The sequence below is a fragment of the Grammomys surdaster genome, unplaced genomic scaffold, assembly GCF_004785775.1.
Source record: "Grammomys surdaster isolate TR1022 unplaced genomic scaffold, NIH_TR_1.0 125925, whole genome shotgun sequence".
Classification (NCBI taxonomy): Eukaryota; Metazoa; Chordata; class Mammalia; order Rodentia; family Muridae; genus Grammomys; species Grammomys surdaster.
This window is the reverse complement of record NW_021620749.1, coordinates 3,523,517-3,549,690: the sequence shown is the minus strand read 5'-3', so window position 1 is coordinate 3,549,690 and position 26,174 is coordinate 3,523,517. Positions and strand designations below refer to the sequence as shown.

At 39.1% G+C, this 26,174-nt stretch overlaps 1 protein-coding gene and 1 pseudogene across 6 annotated transcripts in view; both read left to right on the top strand.

Annotated features, from left to right (window-relative positions):
• Nucleotides 1–26,174, top strand: part of Ttc3 (tetratricopeptide repeat domain 3) — a 97,579-nt gene that overhangs the window by 49,677 nt on the left and 21,728 nt on the right. For all 6 annotated transcript variants that reach the window (XM_028752562.1, XM_028752561.1, XM_028752565.1 and 3 more), the window contains 15 exons: nucleotides 1,259–1,371; nucleotides 3,048–3,168; nucleotides 5,129–5,251; nucleotides 6,164–6,265; nucleotides 7,006–7,098; nucleotides 7,462–7,526; nucleotides 8,501–8,637; nucleotides 10,067–10,393; nucleotides 12,473–12,724; nucleotides 13,839–13,885; nucleotides 14,878–14,934; nucleotides 16,108–16,178; nucleotides 20,144–20,308; nucleotides 21,976–22,999; nucleotides 24,567–24,632. In XM_028752562.1, coding sequence (XP_028608395.1) covers nucleotides 1,259–1,371; nucleotides 3,048–3,168; nucleotides 5,129–5,251; nucleotides 6,164–6,265; nucleotides 7,006–7,098; nucleotides 7,462–7,526; nucleotides 8,501–8,637; nucleotides 10,067–10,393; nucleotides 12,473–12,724; nucleotides 13,839–13,885; nucleotides 14,878–14,934; nucleotides 16,108–16,178; nucleotides 20,144–20,308; nucleotides 21,976–22,999; nucleotides 24,567–24,632 — 2,763 coding nt within the window. The remainder of the gene's footprint in view (nucleotides 1–1,258; nucleotides 1,372–3,047; nucleotides 3,169–5,128; nucleotides 5,252–6,163; nucleotides 6,266–7,005; nucleotides 7,099–7,461; nucleotides 7,527–8,500; nucleotides 8,638–10,066; nucleotides 10,394–12,472; nucleotides 12,725–13,838; nucleotides 13,886–14,877; nucleotides 14,935–16,107; nucleotides 16,179–20,143; nucleotides 20,309–21,975; nucleotides 23,000–24,566; nucleotides 24,633–26,174) is intronic.
• LOC114608580 lies at nucleotides 9,811–9,933 on the top strand (annotated as a pseudogene).

Sequence of the window (26,174 nt, the reverse complement as noted above, 5' to 3'; positions counted from 1 at the left end):
TCTTCTCTTCTCTTCTCTTCTCTTCTCTTCTCTTCTCTTCTCTTCTCCTGACATTGCAGCAAGAAATCAAGTTTTTAAAAATCTCATATTTTGGGACTGGAGAGATGGCTCAGTGGTTAACTTTGTAATTTAAATGTGGGTGTATTTTTAGCTGTCCTTGTTTGCATGTGGCCTGAGGGCTGTACATAAGTCATGCTTCCAAGAGTGACCTCATATACCAGCCCTTGTAATTTTCCTGCCAACCCAGTCCCTAAGTTTCCTTAGTTACATACAAGCTTAAATTACCACTTAATTAAAATCAAAATTGATCATTCCTTTCCAAGGGTTCATGGTGCCTTATGTCATTTTCCTTGTTCTTAACACAACAGCAGGATTGCCTCCCATTAATTCCTATCTGATTCCACTAATAGATAGTTGGAATCAAGACTTCAGAGTTGAATTCCATCTATGATTTACTATAAAAATAGTGAAAGTGATAAAAAAAAAATGATGCTAGAACTTACACATTCAAATGATTTTCACCAGACTAGCACTCCTCATTTTCCTTTTCAAAAAATTCTTTAGGATTTTCATGCACATGTGCAATGTATTTTGCTCATACAACACACCCTTGTCCATAACTACTCCTGGAACTGCCTTGCCTACTTTGGAAGCCTCCTTTGGAACAGGCCTCAAAGGAGCAGAGACGCCATTTGTCCCCATTTTCTCTTCAGTCACAGTGTGGTTGCTATTTCTCACAACTACGATTCTTTTTTTTTTTTTTAATGTGTCTGAAGCACAAAGGTGCCCCTTGTTGAGAGTGCTAAACATAGACTCTTAAGTTCTATTATGTTTTATGAACAGTGTTTAACACAAGTGCCTTTCTCAACCTGTAAAGCCTCATGCCATTGTCATTGGAGTGGGAGCAGCAGTTACTTCCATATATGTTATGCTGTCTTTGTACCCACATCAGCTGTCTTTACACCATGATTCCACAGCTGTTGTATTGAAAGCAGGCCTGTACATGTTACTTGTGCATGTTAGTAAATGTTTGTTGATTGACAGTCTGTTTTCAGCAGGATGGATTGCTTTTGTTGTTTCCCTTGAATTTCTATGAGTAACACATACAAGTTATAGGAAAATGAAATAAAAGGTAAAATTTGCAATAGGAATTTTTTGATACATAGATATTTTTCTAAATATTAGACAAGAGTCAACTTTAAGATTGTCTGTTTCAACTGTTCTCTCATGTAAGTGACTGTTCTCGCTGCTTTTGAAGGAGCTATCTGAAGCTGAAAACCAGTTTAAGAGGATTATCGAACACTATCCCAATGAAGGGCTTGACTGCTTGGCCTACTGTGGAATAGGAAAAGTATATTTGAAAAAAAACAGGTTAGTAGAAACCATGGGAAGCACAAAGTTGATGGTCTTTGTGATGATTAATTAATTTTATACAAGGGATCTGGCCAGGCATTGGTTGGGATATTTTGTTGAGCATGCATGTGCATATATGTAGACGAGTGATAGACCCACTATTAGGTTGTTGTTGTTGCTTTGAAATACAGTCTCCCTATGTAATTCTAGCTGGCCTGGAAGTCAAAGAGATATGCCTTCCTCTTCTCAAGTGCTATGATTTAAATATGTGTACCATCACACTGGGCTAAAGATGTATTCTTTTATGTGTATCAATGTTCTGCATGCATCTAATTCAGTGCACCGAATGCATACAATGTCTGAGGAGACCAGAAGAGGTTGTCAGATCCTCTGCAATTGGAGTTGATTGTGAGCCGCCACTTGGATTCTGGGAAACGAACTGGCCCTCTGCAAGAGCAACAAATGTTCTTAACCACTGTCTTTCCAAACACACACACCTCTCCTTTTTTTAGATAGGTTTTTAGGGTCTCAATATATAGTCCCAGAACTTGATATGTAAATCTGGCAGGATTTGAACTCAGAGATGCACCTGTCTCACAAGTGCTGGGATTAAAAGCACCCAGCTCCACTATATTTCTTCAATTAATTGTTATTGTGTGTTTGTGCAGACTGTGTGTGTTACAGCACCTCCTGTGACCTCAGGGCACACCTTGTTACACTCTGCACATCCACACATTCACATGAGTTCCAGGTGTAAGGCTCTGTGTTAGGTGCCTTTATCCTCTAAGCCATCAGTCTCTCTGGCCCTTCCACTCCAGTGTCTGACCTGGAGCTTGCTGATTCAGCTAATCTGGGCTGACCAATCATCCCCAGAGTCTGCTGACTCCCTCCACTCCATAACACAGGGTTACAGGTTGGTGCTGCTGCACTAGACACGTGTTGGGAATCTGAACTCTGGTCTTTGTGTTAGCACAGCAAATCCAGATCCTGAGGTTGCCTTGCTATCTTAGATGTGGCTTATTTTCATAGTTGTGATTTGCTTTAGGAGCTGCCTCCTCAAATTGCATAGGGCATGAGGAATTCACATGTTCATAGACTACAAGTTAAGCTAAGAGCCTATTCTCTACACCTTTTCTGTGGTTGAAATACTTGCTCTAAGTTTACTTTATTGTTCTGGAAGTGTCTCCTGGTCCTCAGTCTTGTCTCCCTAAATGGGCTGTGTGGCCCAAGGAAATATATTGGCTTAGACAAGTCTGTTTGGACCCTTGAATTATTTTAGATTATTTTATAGAAGAAAAATTCTTGATAATGGAATATCATTTAGAATACTTAATTAACCTTAAGTCTTTTTCTACTTTCTAGAAGAACTTGTATGATATTAGGTTCTCTAACATAGTGTGTGCCTACATCTTCTTTGCAGATTTTTAAGACTAAAGAAAGTCCTTTTAGTTTCTACTTACTGGGATCAAGGATGTAGGGGATTCCAGGACAGAGATATGCTTTGTTTGTATTTCTGTAACAAGAAGCAATAATGTCTTAGTTACTTAAAAAGAAAATATATTACATTGGATATTTATGTCTATCGATGTATCATATGTGGTCTTTTCAGCAGGCTTGAGGTCTTGGTGACTTACTGTGGAATAAAATATTATGCCTCATCTTAATGTCTTCTTTCTTCCCAATTATTTCTTTAGATTTCTCGAAGCTCTTAATCACTTTGAAAAAGCAAAGACTTTAATTTATCGTCTCCCTGGAATTCTAACTTGGCCCACAAGTAATGTGATTATTGAAGAATCTAAGCCAGAAAAAGTCAAGGTAACTTTATTTGTTCAAGTATTCCATTCTGGCTTGAGAGCCCATCTTCATGAAGACTTGAGACTAGAGGACAGAGGTAGCAGCGCTCTGTGCTCCACGCCTCCCTGGTTCCCTGGATGCTCCTGAGTTCTATTCTTACGCCTTTTGCTTATTGTCAGGTTTCCTTATGGCAGTCCTGCAAGTAGTAAATCATGATTATTCTTGTTCACGTATGAGAAAGATGAAGGATAGGAGTTTAGGTGATGAGCACAAGGTTAAAGTTCAAGGAAGCAACAGGATTGGACACACTGAAGCAGTGTGTATTGCTATACCAAGTGTCATTATGGCAGTGGAATTTCATTATAGCCACTAAAGTTATTGATTCAGTACTTAACTTAGAAAGCAGGAAATCAGTGTCGTGTCAAGGGCTACAGGATTCATTACTGGATCCAGAACGACTGAATCATATGTGCATTTTGTGAGCAAGGGTATTACTTGTAGTCAGGGCTCAGATGCTCTTAGAACTTGATTGTGGGTGAATCACAGTTAACTTGGAAAACTCAGAAGATAATTAAGAAGTAGATAGGATTTTAAGAGCCATTTCTGCCTAGAAACTATAAATGTGACCAGTTAGCACACTACCAGGAAATACAAATGAAAGCCAGAGCAAAATGCTACTTTGCACCTACGAGACTGTAGCGTGGATATAGGAATAGCAGAGCCTTGATGCATTGCTGGTTCTAATATAAAACAGTAAATTTGCTGTATAGAAATAGCCTGACAATTCCTTAGATATTTAAGTACAGTTAACTGGATGATATAGCTGTTTTATACCTCCGTATGTACAAAGGAAAGCATGTTCTCAAAAGAACCTTGAGGTCTGAATAAGCCATAGCAGCATAGTCTGTTATAGCCTGAAGAGTGTGCAATCTGGAGCCATGGCCCAGTGAGTAAGAACATTTGTTAATTTTTTTGGAGGATTCAGGTTCAGTTCTAGGCCCCCACACGATAGTTTACAACCAACTGTAACTCCAGTCTCAGGTATCTAATGATCGATTCTGATCTGTGCAGCACCAGGCACACATGGTGCATGGCACAGTCACATAACAAAAGCATAGAGACAGATTATTTGGGGAGGTGGGTGGAGGTCGTTCAAGACAGTGTTTTTCTGTGTAGTCCTGGCTGTCCTGGAACTCACTCTGTAGACCAGGCTGCCCTCAAACTCAGAAATTGGCCTGCTTCTGCCTCCCAAGTGCTTGGGATTAAAGGCGTGCGCCACCACTGCCCTGTGACAGATCTTTAAAAAACATTACAACCTGAAGGGAGAAACGACTGTAGTGTGTCACGGTGAACAGATAAGTCAAAAGTACTGCACATGTCACAGGAGGATGGACCTTGGAAACACGGTAAGACACATAAATTTGAATATATTACTATACTCTTGTGCAAATTGTCAGATGTAGGCTGTTAGTGAAGAACAAAGCCAAGGATTGTTAAGTGTTCATGCAAGCCTGGAGTAGAGACATGAAGGCGATGTAAACAGATCCAGCACTGCGAAGCGTGGAGCGTGGCACAGATCTCATGGGGCTTCAGTACACTGGGTCACTTCTTCAGAGGATAAATAAGTACACGTGCAAAGGGATTCAGAGGGGTTCACTAGGAGTGTTGAGTCTAGATGAAGTGATGGGCTGCAGAGGGCCGCCCTGAGGCCGCTCTACCTTCTGTAAGTCCTCTCCATCCTGAAGGAGATTTTTAAGAGCTGTAAATTATAAAGTGACAGTCCATTTGTAAAGTTTAGATGCTGAGGATAACTTCTCCCCAAACCTGTATTGACATTTTTCAAGAAAAAAAACTTAAAAAAATTTACAGTTTGCTCTTATGCTGTCCAAATCTGATGGCAGGAGGTTCTTGAAATCACAGGCAGTTTTGTTGGTACTTAGTGTTGTGACATTATTTATCATCTTCCTTTGTTTTGTTATAGATGATGTTAGAGAAGTTTGTTGAAGAATGCAAGTTTCCCCCAGTGCCAGATGCTGTTTGTTGCTATCAGAAGTGCCGTGGATATTCCAAAATTCAGATTTACCTAACTGATCCAGACTTTAAGGTAAATAATGAACTTACTTACTATTTTCCAAAAGTGTCTCAAAATGAATTCAGAATTAGTTCTCTGCGTGTAGGCTCACAGATTCTCTTGCTTGGACTTTTATGTCCCCTTTCCTCCCATTGCCCTGTAGTTCTTTGTTATCATACATGGAAACCAAAGGAACCAAAGCAAATGATGCGAGTTTTCTGGTGACCAGAGAAAGCTGGCTCCATTTTCTCCTCTCACCACTGAAACACAGGAAACAAAATGATTGTTTCCTTTGATTTGTTACATTTTAAATATGCTATAAAAGTGGAATATGAGAATTTAAAGGCCACTGAAGCCTGAATTATCCTGTAGTTAATTGTCTTGTAGACACTTGAGGACAAATCTGTCATGTAACTGAATGATTTATTAGTTTACTTAAGAAGGTAGTAGCTAGAGCTGGAGAGATGGCTCAGTGGTTAAGAGCACTGACTGTTCTTCCAGACGTCCTGAGTTCAGTTCCCAGGACCCACATGCTGGCTCACAGCCATCTGTAACAAGATCCAATGCCCTCTTCTGGTGTGTCTGAAGAGAGCCATAATGTACTCACATACAAAAAATAAATAAGTAAATCTAAAAAGGAGGAGGAAGAGAGTGAAGAAGAGCAGGAAGAAGGGGGGGAGGAAGTAGTAGCTGTAGGTCAGATGAAACGATGTTTATCCAACGTTTGTTGTATTAGGAAGGGCAGCCAGGTTCCTGCTGTAAAAGTGAAAGTCAAGTTCAGCACAGCCAGACATTTGAGGAGTAGAAATGTATCACACCTTACGGAAATATTATGTCTCGTTAAATCTGTTGCTGAATATAAGATTTCTATTTATTTCAGTGGATGCTGTTATGAATGTATTGGTATAGATATTTTTAAAATGCATATGTTTTTTTGAACCCCAGGGTTTTATACGAATTAGCTGTTGCCAATATTGTAAAGTGGAATTTCATATGAACTGCTGGAAAAAGTTAAAAACTACAACTTTTAATGATAAAATTGACAAGGTAAGGCATAAGGTTAGATTTTTGCAAAGTCTCAACATTTAAAATGTACACTGTTGTTTCTCATGCGGGGGTGCTTGCAGTTATTGAGAACACTTGAATGAAGGTATAATTTTATGGTCTAATTTACATTAATAAATTATACATCTGGTCTGTATAATCTATGGACTTAAGGAAATCTTTTCAAATCTCTCTTTTGGAGAAAAAAGAGCTTATCATAAGTTAGCAGTGGGAATTATTCAAGTTAGGTGAAAGAGTTTCTATGTAACTAGTAGAAGGATGCTGTGACTCAGAAGCCGCCATGGAGTCTAAATGCCCTCCACCAAGTGACCCCTTACTATGTCTTGCAATGAGAAATTTAATCTCTTGATTATATGTTTCAAAGTTTTCAGTTGTTGATCAGGGTTGAGCGATGGCACCTCTGTTCTGTGTGCCAGATTCTCTTGTTTCTGAAAGCAAGTTGAACAGTGGCCTTTTCTGGAACATGCTCCTGTCTCAGAAGAGAAGTACAATGGGCAGTCCCTGAAGGGACGAGGCTGGTGCTTAAACATGGTTCATGTCATGTGAGCTCACTTTACTTTGACAAAAGCAAGTAACACTGAGAATATATATTCTTTGTATGAGAACTTTAGGGCTTACTGAAGGAGGCTATAATATATTTTAACAATTCTTTGTGGATATAATGGTGTGCATGTATATATTTATCTACTGTAAACATAATCTTTTGCTTTTAAATCAAAAAGGATTTTTTACAAGGAATTTGTCTCACCCCTGACTGTGAAGGAATCATTTCTAAGATTATCATCTTTAGCAGTGGTGGTCAAGTTAAATGTGAAGTAAGTATCTAGTAAAGGTTGCTTCAGAAAGCTGACAAAACACGGCTTAAGAGTGTGGGCATGTGGTGTGTGGATCCTGTCTTTGAGAATGCAGGGATGTTACAGTGTGCATTGCGGTGAGGCTTTCTCAGTCAGTGATACTGGGAGGAGCGGTTTTTAAATTTCTTCCTAAAGTTTCTCCTGTCCTGTTCCTCTTTTCAGTAAGTTAATTTGTTAAAGCTTCCTGGGCTTCTGTGTGGGCTTCTACTGTTCTGTCAGTTAGCATTGGCAGTGTGTGCTTCTGAAATGCTTATTACCTGTGCTTTTGTGTTTTGTATCATGAGAAGATGAGAAAAATCTTAGATATCTTTCTTTTATTTTAAGTTTGAACACAAGGTCGTAAAAGAAAAGGTTCCTTCAAGACCTGTTCTGAAACAAAAATGTTCTAGGTAAGACTTTTAACATCAAACAGTAGTTTTATGTTGTCTTGTAGAATACAATTATAGTAAATTTGTTTCTAAATTATGCTATTTTTTAAAGTTGTGCATACAAAACAAATATTTGAAAATGATTTTATGTATTCTTAAAACTAAAAGAATTAGGTTAAACTTAAGCCAGAATCATTTAGTGATTGATGCTTGAATTTAAGACATTTCATGTTGTGATGTGATTTTTGGTAAACAGATTTGGCACTTGGGTAGAAATGGTCTATTTCATTCTTGGACATTTTACCTTTATTCCAAAGCATTGAAAATTTTTTTTCATTCTTTCAGCAAACATTTTGAACCAATAACTAGTTCTTACCTTGAAATTCTCAATATATTGTCTAAGTTACTCACCTCTATGCATCTTTGTTCAGTCCAAATCAATTCCAGTCCTTTTTTTGTTTCCTTTCTGGTCCTCCTTCTTTTCATTCTAAAGAGTGATTCTTTCTTTTATTAGTATCACTTGTGACCAAGAGAAAGCAAAATAAAAGGTGAACAGAATTACTTGCTGGAATAGTTTCACTGTAATTACATCAACCAGATTATAATGTTGTGGGGCATAACTGGTTTCCTATGAGACCTGGCTTTGAGATGAGAAGTTCAACATATGGTCTTGTAGCAGATTTTTCCTTTCACATTGACTGTGCTGTAGTCTGTATACCTGGACATAGATAGCATCTGTGTGGTTTTAAGCGTGGTACCTTTAGTTAGGTGTCACTTAATAATTGAGGTACTGTTCTCATGAAATAAGTTCCTTATTTTGACTGAATTGATGTTATAGATCAATACATTTTGGGTTGAACAGAAGTTATAGAACAGATTCTGATTATTAAAAAGTATCTTAACCTATTTGGAGAATATTTCTCTACTAGACAAAGAAAATAGTGTGTTGAGCTTAACACTAAGATAAATTACCACTAATTGTAACTTTCTATCAGCCTAGAGAAGTTAAGACTGAAAGAAGACAAAAAGTTGAAGAGAAAGATCCAAAGACAAGAGGCCAAAAAGTTAGCACAAGAAAGAATGGAAGAAGACTTAAGGGAAAATAATCCTCCTAAAAATGAAGAGCCAGAAGGTATTTGAAAGTGCAAATTGTGAAAATAGTGTATACCTGTTTTAAAGTAAAAGTATACATATTCATTTTATATTGTTTCATACTGGTTCTTAATAAATCAAATATCACTTGTAGTTACTATTTAAATGCCTAAAAACTAGATTTTTGTCACAATCTTAATATTGCCTCCTAATAACCTAGATGTGGTTAATCCTAGCACTTAGGAAGCTAAGGCAGGAGGTTGCCATGACTTTGAGTTATCTTTGAGTACATAGCAAGGCTCTGTCCCAAAAAAGCAAAACCTAAAACCATATACAGGTTTCTGTTATTCTGAGACAAGTAGGTTGGTATGGAGAACTCTTACTCTAGAGCAAACCCCTGGAGCTTGCTGTAGGCAAACCTCTTCTCCAGGGATGACAGCTTTCCTGACAGGGCACTGTTAAGTTGTGCTAATGGGTCTATGTTCTAGTGCTGTGAACGAGTGCAGAAGTGATCTGGAGTAATGTGACGCAGCGTTGAGTTCTGACAGTTTAGTCAGAGTCTGGCCTGTGAACCTGCCAATGGAGCTCATTTATTTTCAGCTTTGAGTTCAAATAACCTTTGCCCCTTTTCTATTGCATGTTCCTCAGATGAAGTATTTCCCATTTGCTGTTTAGTTCTTTTCGTCTGCCTAGTATTTGAGAAATGCCTCAAGTAAATCAAAATTCTTTCATACTGAATTTTTTGTTTTCAGCAAATGTGTTAACTTTGCATGCTTCCAGACTAAGAACATTGCATCTGAAGTGTTTAGTTGGTGAGGCTAGGGAAGAATATTTGAGAGAAGAAAGCTTATTTTAGAGGAAAAAATGTTTTAAAACAATCTTAAATGCTCTTATATAAGTGATTTGAAAAGAAGATTATAAAGTACTTGCTCTGGGGTTTGAGGTGTGGATTGAACCCATAAACTTGTCAAGTGCAGTGACTAGAGCTGGCCCCCCCTTTCCTCATCTTTGGAGGCCTTTTACTCAGTTGCTCTGGTTGGCCCTTACACCCAGAGTGGACCTCAAACTTCTGATCTTCCTGCCTCAGCCTTCCAAATTTTTCTCAATTTTTGGCTTAATTTGAACTTTCTGGCCTTTTCAAGGTAAATATTAAATGTGTATATTCCAAATTTAAAATTTCCTGAGTGGTTTATGTAAGTCAAACTAGAGTCAGATAGTTACTTGGCAGGGTTTTCCTTGGTGTGGCTGACTCACTGCATCTGGATGTGCTAACCCCCTGCAATTTCACCAAATGCGTGATTTGTGGTAGTGGGGAACTGTGTTCACCTTGTCCTCTGTAGAATATAATTTAAAGACAGAAAGAAGCCATGCTTTCTGTTACTGTGCACGCTACATTATCTCCTTCCAAGCTTGTGTAATTGCAGACTAGTCCTACTTATTATCCCTTTAACCTTTCTCTTTTTCCTTAGAAACTGTAGACAGTGCTCAGAGTTGTCAGTTTCTTGACGACAGAATCCTGCAGTGCATAAAGCAGAATGCTGACAAGATTAAATCTGTTGTCTTGAACACTTCTACACTTCTCAAAGAGCTGCTCTCTTGGAAGATTCTGAGCACGGAAGACTACACAACATGTTTTTCTAGCAAAAATTTTGTCCATGAAGCAGTGGACTATGTTATCGGTCTCTTGATTCAAGAAAAGAACAGAGTAAAGACACGGATATTTCTGCATGTTTTGAGTGAACTTAAAGAGTTAGACCCCAAGTTGGCTCCCTGGATCCAGAGACTGAACAGTTTTGGTATGTACCTTTAAATTCTAGAGTGGCATTGTTTAGAAGGAAGGGCCTCTGAATCCTTTTTACTTTGCTGTTTTATTATATGTGATATCTTAAATGCATGACTACGTTCTCTCCCTACACATTCGGTTTAAGGCTACGCTAGGATAGGTTATAATTATGTTACACTATGGATAGGTCATAAGACACTTTCAAAAGATGAAGACACAGGAAAGGTCAGTCTGTAAGAAGCTCAGCTCTAATTGTGCTGAGCTACCTGAGCGTGTATAAACTAATTCAGAAGTAGCTGTACACTTATGTTGCGGGTGTTTGTGCTAAGAAACAAAACCAGAAAATCTGGATTCCATGGATACCTGTTTAACAGGACCAGCAGGTGAGGCTGGTTGTGGAGTGCCCTGGGGGATTGTAGTTAGCTGTTATGATTAGCAGGGTACAAATGTTATAGCTGCTTTTGTTCTGTTCTGATTTTTGCTGATTTGACTGGGAGAAGGAAAGAGTAAGAAAATGTCTTACATGCAAGCTCCGTGTTGAAGGCCTGCAAGGACTAGAGATGCCACAGTTGTATCACTAGTGAGGGTGGGTGCCCATGGCACTTACAAGCTGTGTTGTGATGATGACTGGAGTGGCAACTGGCCTGCCACCATGTGTGCCTTAGTTAGCAGCTGGTGATAAAGACTAGGGAGGAAATCCACAGAAGAGGGAACAGCACCTTTCCAGTCAGTCCAGGGCTGTGGGGCTGATGACATAAGAAGGCAGCAAGCTTGGCAGTGTTAGAGAGGTAGACACATGGGTCTGCATTGGTCTTTATTGGTTTTTTGGTCCTAGAAAATTACTCAAAAATGATAAGATTGTTTATCAGATGAGCGAATTAAAAAGTTACTGCCTAGGCTTTTTGCTGTAGAGGATAGACTTGAGCTGGAGAAGTAGGCTTATTGGGTTGTGCTACAGGGGCTAGAGGACCCAGCACTGTCTGAAGTAGTAAATGCATCATTGATGCTTACAGTTCCTCACTAGCAGGATAGTGTAATTCATGTTCATTCTGAAGACAGTAAATAAGTATGTGTGCACACTGTCTAAATAGAAAATGAGCTTAGGCTTTTATTCTAACCTGAATTAAACCACATTTATTTAATAAAAGAAATCATTTTCAATTCATAGGACTTTACTTTCTTCTCACAAAAGGCTATATAGTAGAATCACTACTGTGTATGTGTAATTTAGAAGCCATTATATTTGATCGGTATAAAAGAGAGGGAGAAAGAAACAGATTTGTAAGAGAGAGAAAATTAACATTAGAAACTCATCACGGTTTGCTTACATTCCTTGTGGAGCGCACGATGTGGTCAGGACCAGCTAGGGAATGTGAGTGGATCTCTTCACTGGCAGGTCTCTTAAACTTAATTAAAGGTATAGTTTATGTTGCTATGGATTCTTTAAAGATGCAGATTTCTCATACCTGTGACTTCTACAAACTAAGTATTGTTGTCTGGAGGAATCAGCCATCCAGGAGTGTTCTCTTGCTGACTTGACACTTAGGGTGCCTGTGAGGCATGATGGGAAGGCAAACCAATTTTGAATACCACTTTAGAGGCTGAGTTAGTAGGGAGTGAGACTTCCCTGTCACGAAGTGGGGTGTATGGGGTTGTACCACCCTGGAAAGATAAGAAACAACTCTTGTAGATGATTGGGGAGGAATTCGTCTAGCCTAATTCTTTTCAAGGCGTTTGGAAAGATTTATGTATTACCGATGTCTTGCTGGTATGGAATGCATACAGAAAAATGTAAAATCTTGGTAATTCAATCAGGAACAAAAGTCAAGAATTAGTGGAAAATAATGTTATGTTCTTAAGGGAATTTAGTATCATTTTAATAATAGAACCATTAGAATTATTATAATTGTCACCTCAGTGTTAAATCTGGTTTGTGAAATGCACTATATTTTTTATTAATATACTATTTAAATACTTTCACTGAAAATATAAGCAGACTGTATATAGAATTATTTCCAAAAGATGTAATGGTTGGAGATTTTGCTAAAGTAAATACATTGGCTCCTGTGGTTTGGGCTTTGTTCTGTTGCAGGCTTAGATGCCACAGGACCCTTTTTCACTCGATATGGAGCATCTCTTAAGGAGCTTGATTTTAACGTCGTGACTTTCCTCTGGAATGAGAAGTATGGCCATAAACTGGGTTCCATAGAAGGAAAGCAGCTTGACTATTTCTGTGAGCCAGCTTCAGTGATGGAAGCACGCTGTTTAATATGGCTGCTGGAGGAGCACAGGGACAAGTTCCCGGCCTTGCACAGTGCTTTAGACGAGTTCTTTGATATAATGGGTATGTGAAACAAAATTAATTGTGTAGTATGTCACATGTTACAGGTCAGGGAAAACCTGTAAAGGACCTAGCATATCTCAAGATGTAATGACAAAGTAGTCATGTTTTTATGTCTAACTATTTTGGTTTTCTCATGGGAGGCAGCGGGGGAAGATAGGGTGGGGAGTGGTTGAGAGTCTTGATGAATGGAAATGGAGGAAATGAAGAGTGAGGAAGACTTGAAAGAAAGGTCCCAGCCTTTGATTCTTCTTCTGAGAGGAAATCTGGGGGGTGGGGGTGGTCTTTGAGGGATGCAGATGTGGAAGTGCAGATGGACGGTTCGTGTGGAACTGAGAGAATAGGGTGGAAGGAAATGCCAGAGGTCAGATAGGCCAAACAGCACCTGATCAGTTAGCTTCTCTTGGACTTTCTTCACCATTATAAAGAACTGATTTGATCTGTGTGATTCTGTTTTATGTCAAATCATCCCGTGTTAACTGCTTCATTCTCCCTTTTCTCTTAGCATCAGTCTGTGTACTGTTAGGCATGTTAAAGGCACATTAGGAGGTCTGACCTTGTAGCATTGTCATGGCTCAGAAGGTTTAGTGCAGTTTAAGGAACTTGTTTTTGTGTGGTGTTAGAAAAGGGTGCCCCTTGCAGCTTATGCTGTTTATCTAGCCATCATTGTTGCTTGTTCACTTCAAGCCTAACCTACATGTCCTGCTTTCTTTAGAGCCTCCCTAGCCCTCCTTAGGCTTCTTCCCAAGGACTTTATTAATCCTTCAGCTTCATTGCTGCTTTAGTTCACTGTAGTAACATTGAGTTACATGAATTACAGGGATTTGGGAAGGGGGAGTAGAACTTGGAGTCATTGGCACCCATCACCTTTCTACTACTACCTCCTTGTCTGGGTGGCACTGAGAATGCTGGCGTGGATGGACGCTGGGTGCTTCCCTGTTGATTTCTCATTTAGTCAGTTATCTTGCCCTTGATTTCTAAACTGAATTGTCAGAGCCAGGTGAAGAGAGGGCACAGGCTGGCAGACAGTCCCAGTGTGGTTTCACAAGGCTTCAGTATGTGATACGAAAGTACAGGCGATTGAGTCACCTCACAGAGACTCCTGTTCTTCCTGCAGATAGCCGATGTACTGTACTAAGGAAGCAAGACAGTGATGAAATGCCGGTAAGTCCTTGAATCCTTGGTGGTTTTTATATTACACAGAGGTGCAGAGGAGAAGCCAGGCCGGAGCTTACCTGCTTCACAGGCCACATGCTAGACTGAAACAGAAGCCTTACCATTGGAGGGACTGGAAATGCAGTTCAGTTGATAGAGGTACCCAGAGTGTACGAAGCCCTGAGTTGCATCCCTAGCAGTCCATAACTGTACACAGTGGCATGGGCCTTTAATTCCACCAGTCAAGAAGTAGAAATAGAGCCAGATGTTCAAGAGCATCCTCAGCTACATAGTGAGTTCAGTGCCAGGCGAGCCTACATGAGCCCTGTTAATAAATGTTCGTTTTAGAAAGAGGAAAGGAAGAATTCTTGAGTCAAGAAAGGTGATATTTTGTTCTCGAAGGAGTCCCTGTTGGTTTAACTGAGATGCTTCAGAGTGGCCTTTCCTCGTGGACTGTGGCTCTTTCTGCTCTCCAGCAGGTTAGGAACTCTTCAGTTAAAGAACATGATAGTGAAGAGAAACAGGCATGTTTGCCAGTGTTGAGGATCATCTGTCCTTGAAACATGTCTTAAACTTCTCTAGTAGATATGTCTTGCCACATGTGGAAAAACAGTGAGCAAACCCGGGAAGGTGAATCTCTTGTCCGGTGTTCTTGTCCGGTGTCTGATCACAAACAGGATGTCTTCGTTTACCTATTAGTGTCTGTAAAATGCTATTATCGTACACACCAGAATTACCGAAAAGTTTGATTATTTATTTGAAATAACGTCAGCCTTGTTGAAGTTGAGGTTAAAACGTTGGAGCAGTGTTATTTTAGTTGTAACATGAGGTGTCGTTAAGTAATTGGTGGTGCCTGGAGGACTGCTCACTGTGTGACTGCTTTTGCTAAACCCTGTGTATTTAATAGATGACTAGTCAAGGGAAGTGAATGTGGTTGCTTCTGTTGCGATTTATGATTCTACTGTATGAGGATTCATTGATACTCTTTTTCATCTTTTTAGTTTGGTTGTATTAAGGTTAAAAACAAAGGCAAGAAAAAGAAGCCAAAAGATTCAAAGGTAAGACTACCCTCTGCAGTGACTTTGTAGTCTCTGTAACTGTCTTGAATATTAGTGAGAAAGAAACTTCTCTGGGATCATTTGAAACATCTTATAAATTGGCTTTAAGACGTTAAAGATACTTAAGTTCTCCTTTAAATCTTCATTGCTCTTTATTTCTAGATTCTTCTGTATGAACACATACAAGGCCACATGAAGGGACAGTAGGCAGGAAGGCTGAGGGTCAGGCAATCTCTGTCTTAGCCTTCAGCACCTGTAATAAACAGCCAGGTGCAGCTGGTTCCCTGAAACTTGCTGGTCAGCAATTCTCCCCTAATTGGGGGTGCTCCAGGCTCAGTGAGACACTGAGCTGAAGATACTTGATAACAACCTATATGCTATCACATATGCACATACATTTGCCAGGCACCTGCAAAAACCCATACAATGCATACACCATGGAATTTATGCACGTACAGGAAAAAAGTTAATGGCTTATATAGCTAGTACATGCTTAGCAATTATATCATTTAACTGAGTTTTATGAGCAAATAGAAGGTATTTGTTTTTATAGTGTTCAGAACTTCTTTGACAGTTATTTCTGTTCAGATGTTTATCTAAAATAGTCAAAAGTGATGACTTGCAGTCATCCTAATAACCTTAAGGTTGCCAGGAGCTTTTCCTTCTTTTCACTTTCACTCCAAGCACAGGAGACGGAAGAGCATTATTTTTAATCGTGAGGGGAGATCTTCATGAATCTAGCTAGAGGGGAGGGTCATGTGGGAGACAGGTGAGAAAGAGTGAGCAAGGGGTACAAACAACTTGAAAGTTTCCACACAGCTTACCTTTGTCTTTGATGAAAATGGGAGTTTTATTTACATTAAGTTACAGTCACATTTACACTTTTTGAAATATTGGAAACTACCCAAAGTTTTAATTTGAATCTGTTTCTCGCTGTTAAAATTTATAATACTGTATTCTGTTTATAAGAAACATGGTAGACTTTTCAGTGTTGACAGTTGACATGTATCTGTTTATGTAAATTCTTATTAAGTCCAATGGAATTAAATCTTCCATGGAATTTTAGAGTAGAATACTGTTATTTTTTAAGATAGACTATTTTTGTCATTTATGATAGAATCTCATCATTTTTAGGGTAAAATATCATTCTCATTTTGTTTTCTTTTAAACCAGCCAATGTTAGTGGGATCTGGAACAGCATCAGTAACACCAAGTAGTGAGACAGTCACGCCAGAAGACCATAAGTAAGTATAGGGTAGCTTTGCCTCACTGCAACTCAAATGTTTGTATGAAAAGTCATACCAGTTTATCATAGGCTTGTTTTCTCCCTTCCCCTTCCCCTTCCCCTTCCCCTTCCCCTTCCTCTTCCCCATTCCCCCTTCTTCCCCCTTCTTACCCCTTTTTACCCCTTCTTACCCCTTCTTACCCCTTCTTCCTCCTTTTCCCCCCTTCTTACCCCTTTTTTCCCCTTCTTACCCCTTTTTCCCCCTTCTCCCTTCTTACCCCTTCTTACCCCTTTTTACCCCTTCTTACCTCTTTTTCCCCCTTCTTACCACTTCCCCCTTTCTTTCTCTTCTCTGAATTCATTATGGTAGTCAATCTTGAGTCAGTGCCGTGGCTATAGGAATTACATCCTTAAGAATTCATTTAAAAAAAATTCATTTCAGCTGTATTAAAGTCACAGGAAAAGGAGGAGAGACTAGAGTAAAGTAATAAGACAGAGACGACCAAAATATGTGATATGAATGTGTGAAAATGTCACAATGAAACCCATTATTTTACATAATTGGTGGGGCTCAGTTTATAAAGTACTTTCTGTGTGAATAAGCATGAAGACATTTTTTTAAGTGAGGGAATTCTTCTAATTTGAACCTGTTTTGGTCTACTTGGGCTGTCCAAGACAAGATGTCCTGAAATCAAATACTTAAAATCTGTAGAAATCTGAGCTGGAGGGATGGCTCAGAGGTTAAGAATGCTTGTTTTTTGCAGAGGACTTGGATGTGATTCCCAGAATCCACATGGTGTTTCACAGCCATCCGTACTCCAATTTTAATGTATCTGAAGCTCTCTTTACAGTGCTGAGAGCGCTACACACACACACACACATAGTACCATACATATGCCAACAAAACATTATTATACCTAAATAAAACTTTTAAAAATTAGTTAATTAAAAACCAAGAAACTAGAAATTTATCAAAACAGTATACCCCAAATTAAATAGCTGAAAAGTAATGGAGTATTCCTTATAGTTCTGGAACCTGAAGTCTGGTGTCAAAGAGGCCACGTAATTCCTGATGGCATGGATGGCACCATCTTACTGTGTTCTCATATGTTGGAAGAGTGAAGTAGCTCCATAAATTCAGCATAAGAATTCAGTCCTGGTAGCTGTCTCACACAAACATTTAGATCATAACATAGCCCTCACTGGAACTGACATGTGCCAGTGTCTATCCGTGGACTTTGACATAGAACTCATTTATTAATCCACTCATCTCCAGAGGACAGGTGGTGTTTCTGTCTCATATATAGATAGATATAGATACAGATACAGAGACTGAGACACAGTACAGTGAAGTGACATGCCCCTGATAAAAAGCTGGCAGGTAATAGGCCCAGCATTTAAACCATACATTCTGGTTTTGAAGCCCACACTCAAACTGCTTTGTCCTTTTAAAGTGTTAAAATCTAAACCAGAATCTAAGCTAAAGGCCCCTGCAAAGCAAGAAGAGAACATACTGAAGGAAAAATGAAGAGCGCATGCTGGCAGGAATAGAAATACTACAGAAAGCAGAATTTCAGACGAGGCAGCTCACCAAGATCATGCTGGAGATGTGTCTCCGTCTTCACATGGAGTGGTGGTCCTCCTGCGCTTAGGCCTAGTGTCAGTGCTCTTAGTTCCTGGACCAAACTCTGTGCAGCTTTATTAAAGATGCTACTCATCAACAGTCACTGTGTTTCAGGGAGGATATTATATAACTTTCAAACTCCCTTCCAGGGTAGCCTGCCAAAATCAGAAAGCCATTGTAATACCTCATGAATAAACTGGACATGGTAGTATTAGCTATCAGGAGGCAGAAGTTGAAGCTAGGTTGAGCAACATAAAGAAATAAGTTCTAAGCCATCCTGAGCCACACAGTTAGACTCTGTCTTAAAGACACACGCATACATACAACTCAGTGCTCATTAGGTGCTCTGAATGAGGAAAGGCTAGTAGGATTTTTATGACTCGGGCCTGAAGATGAAATGAAAACAGAATTATGAATCTGAAAATCTACACTCTGAATGAACCACTGCTGTTGTGATGATGGCCATCTTTTGTTTGTTTATTTGTTGTATTTTTGAGACAAGGTTTCTCTGTGTAGCTTTGGTTGTCCTGGAACTCCATGTACAACAGGCTGGAGGATGACTATCTTGATGTCTCTGCAAAAGGCACATTGCCTGACATTCAGGCAAAGGTCTCAACAGACCTTAGGGTTTAAGGGAGTTTAAGTTTATTCAGATGGTTAAAAGAGAAAAGAAGGTATAAAAATCGATATGTTATTCCATGCCAAGGAAACTGTACCAAGGTGTCTCTACTTGTCAGTATCCTTGTTCTCTTAGAACTGTCAAAGAAAGGTGGTTTTTCTCCACACTCATCCAGAGTTGGAGACATTCTGTTAGTGACATGTGTTCTTTGCCCATAAAACAGTAGAATTATTGTATTAATAGTATGGCTTTAAGACTGGTTAAAGTTGGGCAGAAGTGGTGACACACACCTTTAGTCCCAGTTCTTGGGAGGCAAAGGTGGGTAGACTTTGAGGATAGCCTGGTTTACAAAGTGAGTTTTAAGACAGCCAGAGCTACACAGAGAAACCAACTTGAAAAACAATAATATATTTATATAATACATATTTAAAAACCTTCTTAATGCCATGTGTTAGCTTATACCTAAACAGAGCTTAGTAGACTGGGGCAGGGTTGCCAAAAATTTTAGGTCACTCTGAGCTGCAGAATAAGATCCTGTCTCAAGAGCAAGAAGTTTTTGATGAGAAATGCTTTAGTCTGTAATGACATACTGTAAGCAAACTTTCCATGCGTCTTGGCCTCCAGCACTGTGGATGCTCTGCCAGGCCTTTTCTGCATTTGTGTTGGTTATTGGTTCCTTTTTCCTCAGGGCCTCTGTTCTTGGAAGGGGCCTTTTTAGGCTTAGGTTCTGGGCCCTGGAGGAGTTGATGAGGAAAACCTGGATGGTTCTCTGTGACTGGTCTTTACCTTGACCCTGTCTCTTTGACCATTCTTTGCAGCCTGTCTTTAGCCCATAGGCGGTCACTGCAGGGTATAGGCCCTGAATTCTCATTAAGTATTGTTTAGTTTGGATTGGTTCTGATATCTCCTGTTCTTCATGCTGCTATTACACGTTTTGAAGAAATGTTTTTATTACTAGTCTTATGTTAACCCTTAAATGAATTAGCAGTTATAATTCTAAGTCTGCATTTGTCTCTAACTCTTCAATAAGTTATAATGAATGTAATGTTGATTTTTGTTTGTCTGTTTCTTTTTTCTTTTTTGAGGCAGAATTTTTCTCCATAGTTTTAGCTGTCCTGAAACTTGACGGCCACAATTTAAATTCCTAGACATCCCCCTGCTTCTGCCTCATGAGTGTTGGGATTAAAACCATGCATCACCTTGCTGACCTTGATTTTTTTATGTTTTAAATATGGAATTTGGAAAAAAAATTGTGCTCTTAGTAAGTAGAAGTGTTTACTAAAAATGTGACCTACAGATTGCAACCGTAGGGTTTTTTAAGTTTTATTTATCTTATTTGTTGTGCCAGTGTTTTGCCAACCTGTATTTCTGTGTACTACTGGTGCCTGTAGCAATCAGAAGAGGCTATCAGATCCCCTAGACCGGGAGTTATGGATGGTTGTGAAGCACCATGTCGGTGCTAGAAACTGAACCTGGTCCTCCGCAACATCAACAAGTGCTCTTAACCACTGAGCCACTGAGCCAACTCTCCAGCCTGTTAATTTTAGCTTTTCTGTAAATTCTCTAGTAATAAATTTTTGTAGTACAAAACTGAGGCTGTTGATTTTATTTTGATTATTTAATTTTAATTTAATTACGTGTTTTTCTATAGCTAATTTGATATAACTGTCTTTTAGTCTCTTCATGTGCAGTATAAATATCCCTTCTCAAAAGTTTATGTACAAAATTGTTTTTAACACAGCAGGCGCAATTCAGATTCTGCAGGGCCATTTGCAGTGCCTGACCACCTTCGGCAAGATGTGGAAGAATTTGAAGCTCTTTATGACCAGCACAGCAGCGAGTATGTTGTCCGAAATAAGAAGCTATGGGATATTAACCCCAAACAGAAATGTTCAACTCTGTATGAGTAAGTAGCTTAGTGTTCCTATAGCTCACTTGGGAGCCTTGTATTTATTAAAATGTGTACCATTGTCTGGGGAAAACTTTCAGAACTTTAAGCCATGTATTTCACAAAGTTTATTGAGGGGGGTTTTTGTTTTTTGTTTTTAAAGATTTATTGTTTCATTTTAGCTTAAGTTTTGGCTAGAGACATATTGTTTTTAAAAAATTATTTATTTATTTTATGTATAGGATTACAATTATAGCTGCCTTCAGACACGGCGTCAGACCCTATAAAAATGGTTGTGAGCCACCATGTGATTGCTGAGAATTGAACTCGGGACCTCTGGAAGAAGTCAGTGCTCTTAACCACTGAGCCATCTCTCCAGCCCTTATTGAGAGTTTTTAATTGCTAAATTTGGAGTACAGATCATAACTGCTTTGTCAGTTTGAGGTTCTGCTACTGACACTTTCAACCAGGCTTTCAACCGTGGTTTGCAGGTTCTGAGACAGCATTTCACTGCATATCTCAGCAGGCATTGACCTTGCAACACTCTTGACTTAGCCTCCAAGAAACCAGGATTTCAACTGAGGGTGCCCCTCTACCAGTCAGTCGTAGTCTTGTTGTTATCATGAATTCCAAGTACTCAATTAACAAAGAATACTATCGCTATTACATGTCATCCTTGTATTGATGGGTTGTCTGTCATCTCACAATGGCAGTGACAGGTTATGTTGCTTAGTGAAGTGTTGCCTTTTAATGCTCCCTATATGCTATGACAGTTCAGCTCTGATTGTGATTATTCAGCTAGAATGATAGAATTCGGAGCACTGTACCACTGCTTTTGTGTTGGTCAGAAAAAAAGGAATGTGCTTTTCTTAAGTAACTTTAGATATGAGGTACTTAAGGATTTGAAGTATGAATGTTGTGATGGTTGGTAAATGTTTGGCCCAGGGAGTGGCACTATTAGGAGGTGTAGCCTTGTTGGAGTAAGTGTGGCCTTTTGGGTATAGGCTTTAATACCCTAGTCTTAGCTATCTGGAAGTCGGTCTTCTGCTAGCAGCCTTCAGATGAAGATGTAGAACTCTCAGCTCCTCCTGCACCATACCTGCCTGGACACTGCCATGTTCGCACCTTGATGATAATGGACTGAACCTGTGAACCTATAAGCCAGCCCCAATTAGATGTTGCCCTTATAAGAGTTCCCTTGGTCATGGTGTCTGTTCACAGCAGTAAAACTATAACTGAGACAGAAGTATAGGATGATACTGTTTTTTTTTTTTTCCCCTTTTTTTTTTTTTTTTTTTTTTTTTTTTGCTAGGAGCTCTTGAGTTAAATGCTGTCCTCTTTCAGCTGTGAAATGTCAACTGCTACTTTAATAGGGCAGGAAATGTGGAGGATCTCTTTGAAGACATTTTTTTTCTAAACAGTATACAAAATGTTAAACATAGAGCTAGAAAGTAGCTCAGTTGGTAAAAAGTCTGCCTGATATGCAGAAGGTCCTATGTCCTGCCTTGAGCTCTCAGGGCAAGTGAAGTTCTGAGTGTTGTAGCGTTGATTTCAGTCAGCTCACTGTTTCCTCTGGATTAGATTGTTGGGAGGACTTGATATCAGAAATAAAACACTTGCCTTGGAAGGAAAAAACTAAAACAAATACTTTCTGTTGTAACCCAATGTAAACATATTTTTTCAAGTTACTTCTCTCAGTTGTTGGAAGAGCATGGCCCCTTGGATATGAGTGACAGGATGTTCTCTGAGGAATATGAGTTCTTTCCTGAAGAAACTCGACAGATACTGGAGAAGGCAGGAGGGCTGAAGTCATTTCTCCTGGGCTGTCCTCGCTTTGTTGTGATTGACAACTGCATTGCATTGAAAAAAGTTGCCTCAAGACTCAAGAAAAAAAGAAAGAAGAAAAACATTAAATCTAAAGTTGAAGAAACTTCAAAAACGGGAGAATATTTACGAGTTAAACTACCACTAAATCCAACTGCTAGGGAATTTCAACCAGATGTAAAGTCTGAAGCAGCATCTGAGGATGTGAAGTCCACACCAGAACCTACTGACTCTTCAACACTAGCTGCCGAGGATCTGAAGCTTCAGCTGGACTCTGATAGCTCTTCTGGGTCAGCTTCGGAGGACAGCAGACTGGAAGTGGTTTCTCCCGACTCTCCCACACCACTCTGTGAAGATGCTTCTCCTTCGCCTACACCAGCTCCTGAAGATGTCAAACCAACATACTGGACTCAATCACACTTGGTCACAGGATTCTGCACATACCTTCCTTTTCAAGGATTTGGCATCACCCAGTCGCGGCCAGCGTACATTAACATGGTACCAAGCCTGTCCCAGTTCACTAGCATTTATACACCTTTGGCCACCATTTCTTCTGAGTATCCGATTCAGAGATCCATGCCGATGGTACCATCTTTTGTACCCAGCAACAGAGCAGATGAAAATGCCGCTGCATACTTTGAGAGTCATAATCTGAATACTGAGAATGACTCTGCTGACCACTTTGCCTCTGAAACACAGATCCTAGAAGATTCTATGGGAATGTGTGTAAAGTCCCAGAGCAGCACAGCTGATGCAGATACAGCTCTAAGTGAGCCTGAAGGAAACAGCAGACACAGTGGGAGCTCTGACAGCCTGTGGGAAGCTTCTCTAGAAAACATCAGTGGAATAACAGATGCTCCACCTGCTCCATCGATTGCCATACAGGTAAGGCTTAAAGAGAAAACAGTATTTTAAAAACTTACTAGTCTTGTGTGCATGTGTGTATGATGTATGGCTGGCAAAGGTACACATGTGCACATCACACATGGGGACCTTAAAGGATAACTTTAAGGAATTCATTCCCTTCTGCCATACTTTTAGGTAGAGACAACTCAATGGCCTGAAGAAGGTGTTGGTACGAAAGCTAAATTTGCCTTTTCATTGCCATTATTTTTACTAAAAGAAGTAGTTGGCTTCATAGTGTCTGTGAAATTTTCTCCACCTGTAAATACGAACACTTCTGTAAGCATCACAAGTGCTGTTCTCAGGAGGAAATTTGGATGAGGTAATACGTAATAGTCTGTGTCCCTACCACAGTCTATACTGGTAAGAAATAAAGTAACAGAGTCAGCAGGTGGAGCCAGAACATCATTTCTATGCTTAATAAACAGAAGAGGATAGGAATACTGTGGCTACTTTATAGGGAGGTACATGACTCCCAACCACGGTGGCTTCATCAAATTGGCTGATGCAGCATTCATAGCAAAATCAGAAGAGAGGGCCCATCTGAGCTGACTGCTGGTGCCCCAGAAAATAAAAAGAGAGGCTGTGAGAGTGAAACTCAGTGGGAGAACACTGGCTTAGCATGTGCAAAGTTCTGGGTTCCAGGCAAGTCACTGAATAAGTAATGGGGACATAAAGTAAAGGTGAAGAACTTAGGCTATACAGAGCCCAGGCTCTGAAACCAGGGAGAATGAGAATTGTAAGATAGACAGCCAGATGGAGAGGAATGAGTGGTTTATGTAAGTGCTTTCATAATAAGCATTCAAGTACATCAGGGCTCTCTGTAGTTGTCCTTTTGGTGTGAGTTCATGAAAGTCCTTATTCAATTTTGCTTCTCTTTACTTTTCTGCTTTCTAGCAAACTTTGAAAAAAATGTTAAGACTAATATTAAATGTAAAAAATATTAAAATGTAAAAAAAAGCAAAAAAAATGTTAAGTGCTAGTATTAATTTTTGTTATATTCTAAACAGTGTTTTCTTTTTCTTTTTTTCTTTTTTTTCGAGACAGGGTTTCTCTGTGTTGTCCTGGAACTCACTCTGTAGACCAGGCTAGCCTCGAACTCTCAAACTCAGAAATCCGCCTGCCTCTGCCTCCCAAGTGCTGGGATTAAAGGCGTGCGCCACCACCGCCTGGCTAGATTATATTTTTTATATTAAAAACTTTATTCAGAAAACACTGTTTAGGCTGGGTAGTGGTGGTGCACGCCTTTAATCCCAGCACTTGGGAGGCAGAGGCAGGCGGATTTCTGAGTTCGAGGCCAGCCTGGTCTACAGAGTGAGTTCCAGGACGGCCAGGACTACACAGAGAAACCCTGTCTCAAAAAACAAAGACAAAAAAACAAACAAACAAACAAAAAAAAAAAATATATATATATATATATATATATATTTATTCTAAATAGAAAAAAGATCCATAGAAAAATTGTGGGCATATTTTAAACTATTACACAGTGGGCTTCTTTAACTAGTGTTATTGTAGTTAAGTTTTAAGCAATTGTTTTACTCCGTAGGTGTCTAGGAACATGATACATCAGGAAGTCAATACTGAGCCATACGAACCTTTTGAGATACAACAGGTGAGTCAAAAGTACATTAGATTGTTTATGTATCAATTTTATTGACATATATTTGAATTGGATCCAGCTAGTCCCAAAATGGAATAAGCTTTAGACTACAACAAAAGAAACTTTTTTTGTTGAAATTTAAGGAAACAAAGTTAATTCAAAGGATACTTACTGCCTTTTTTAACTTATGTGGTGATCATGTATTAACTTATAAATAAGATTATCTATATGAATGACATCAGAAGATAAAAAGACCTGAGCCACTTTAAGAAAGGTTCAGTTGTGAAATTTGTTAATATACTATAAAAGTTATTTAACCAGCTATGTAGTTTTCAGAATGGTACTAGATAAACTTCAGGTACCTTTTTACATAAAAATGCTAATAAAATAGGAGTGACTGTATCTCAGCATGCTAACAATGTTCTTCAATAATAAAAGCCATTTTCTTGTTTAAAGATAAAACATTACCACTAGTATTTATTATTGTTCTCGAGCTATTAACTAATACAATTTAGGAATGAAAAGGAAAAGGAGGAGGTATAAGTATCATAATTTACAGAAATTAAGGCCAGAATAATTGAAAGGTAATTGCATAGAAAATAAATCTTTTCCAAATACTAAGACCAACTTATTAAGAGAAAATATTCCATTCTTAGTGGCAAAAATTGATATTGAGATAGCTAAACTGCTGTTCCGAGCCGTAAACAATAGATGGCATCCCCCTAGGCTTGGTTGGATAGTATAATAATGAAAAGATTGATTTTTTTTTTCCCCTAATGTTGTTTTTTAATTCAGGACAACCTTACTACACTTGTGAATCTAAACCGAGTTTAATAGTTCTACATTGTAACACAACAAATTACCTCAAAATATGTTGGCTTAATGTAGCAAAACAAAACATTTGCTCTGTCAGTTCCTCTTGGTCAGAAACCCAGGAGCAGGTCAGGAATTCTGGTTTCAGGAGAGTAAACATTCTTATCGCAGGAAGGTTTTACAAAAAAGAATTGATGTGAATGTACAATATACAAGCTACAGTAAAAGAAGTGTTGATGGTTTTAGGCATTAACAGATGAGTTCCTCATGCGTAGTATTGAGAGAAGTAACATGTAGCTTTCTGGGGAATGCAGTGTGGAATTACCTGTACTCAAATAGGTGTGTGGAGACCAATGGACAGATACTTAAATGTTTCTTTTGTTTATATTTGTAACAGCCCCAAAGTAGATACAGTTCTGGCACCCAGCACCTGTGGCTGAGATGTGTTGTGCCCATGTGTTGTAGTACTGTGCTATTCTTTAACTGAAGCAGCTGTAGTAGACATGAGTTTGTTTCCCATGCTGTCTGAACAAGAACTTCATAGTTTTCATAAATTATATTAAAGAACCATTAAATTTTTTTCAGTACACCTTACTAGAAATTATGAAAAAGAAATTGAAAATCATCTACATTTGTTTCACCCATGCTAAGTGTTTTGTTTGTTTTCCTGAAACAAGGTCTTACTATATATCCTTGGCTGGCCTGGAACTCAGTATGTAGACCAGGCTGGCCTCAGATTCC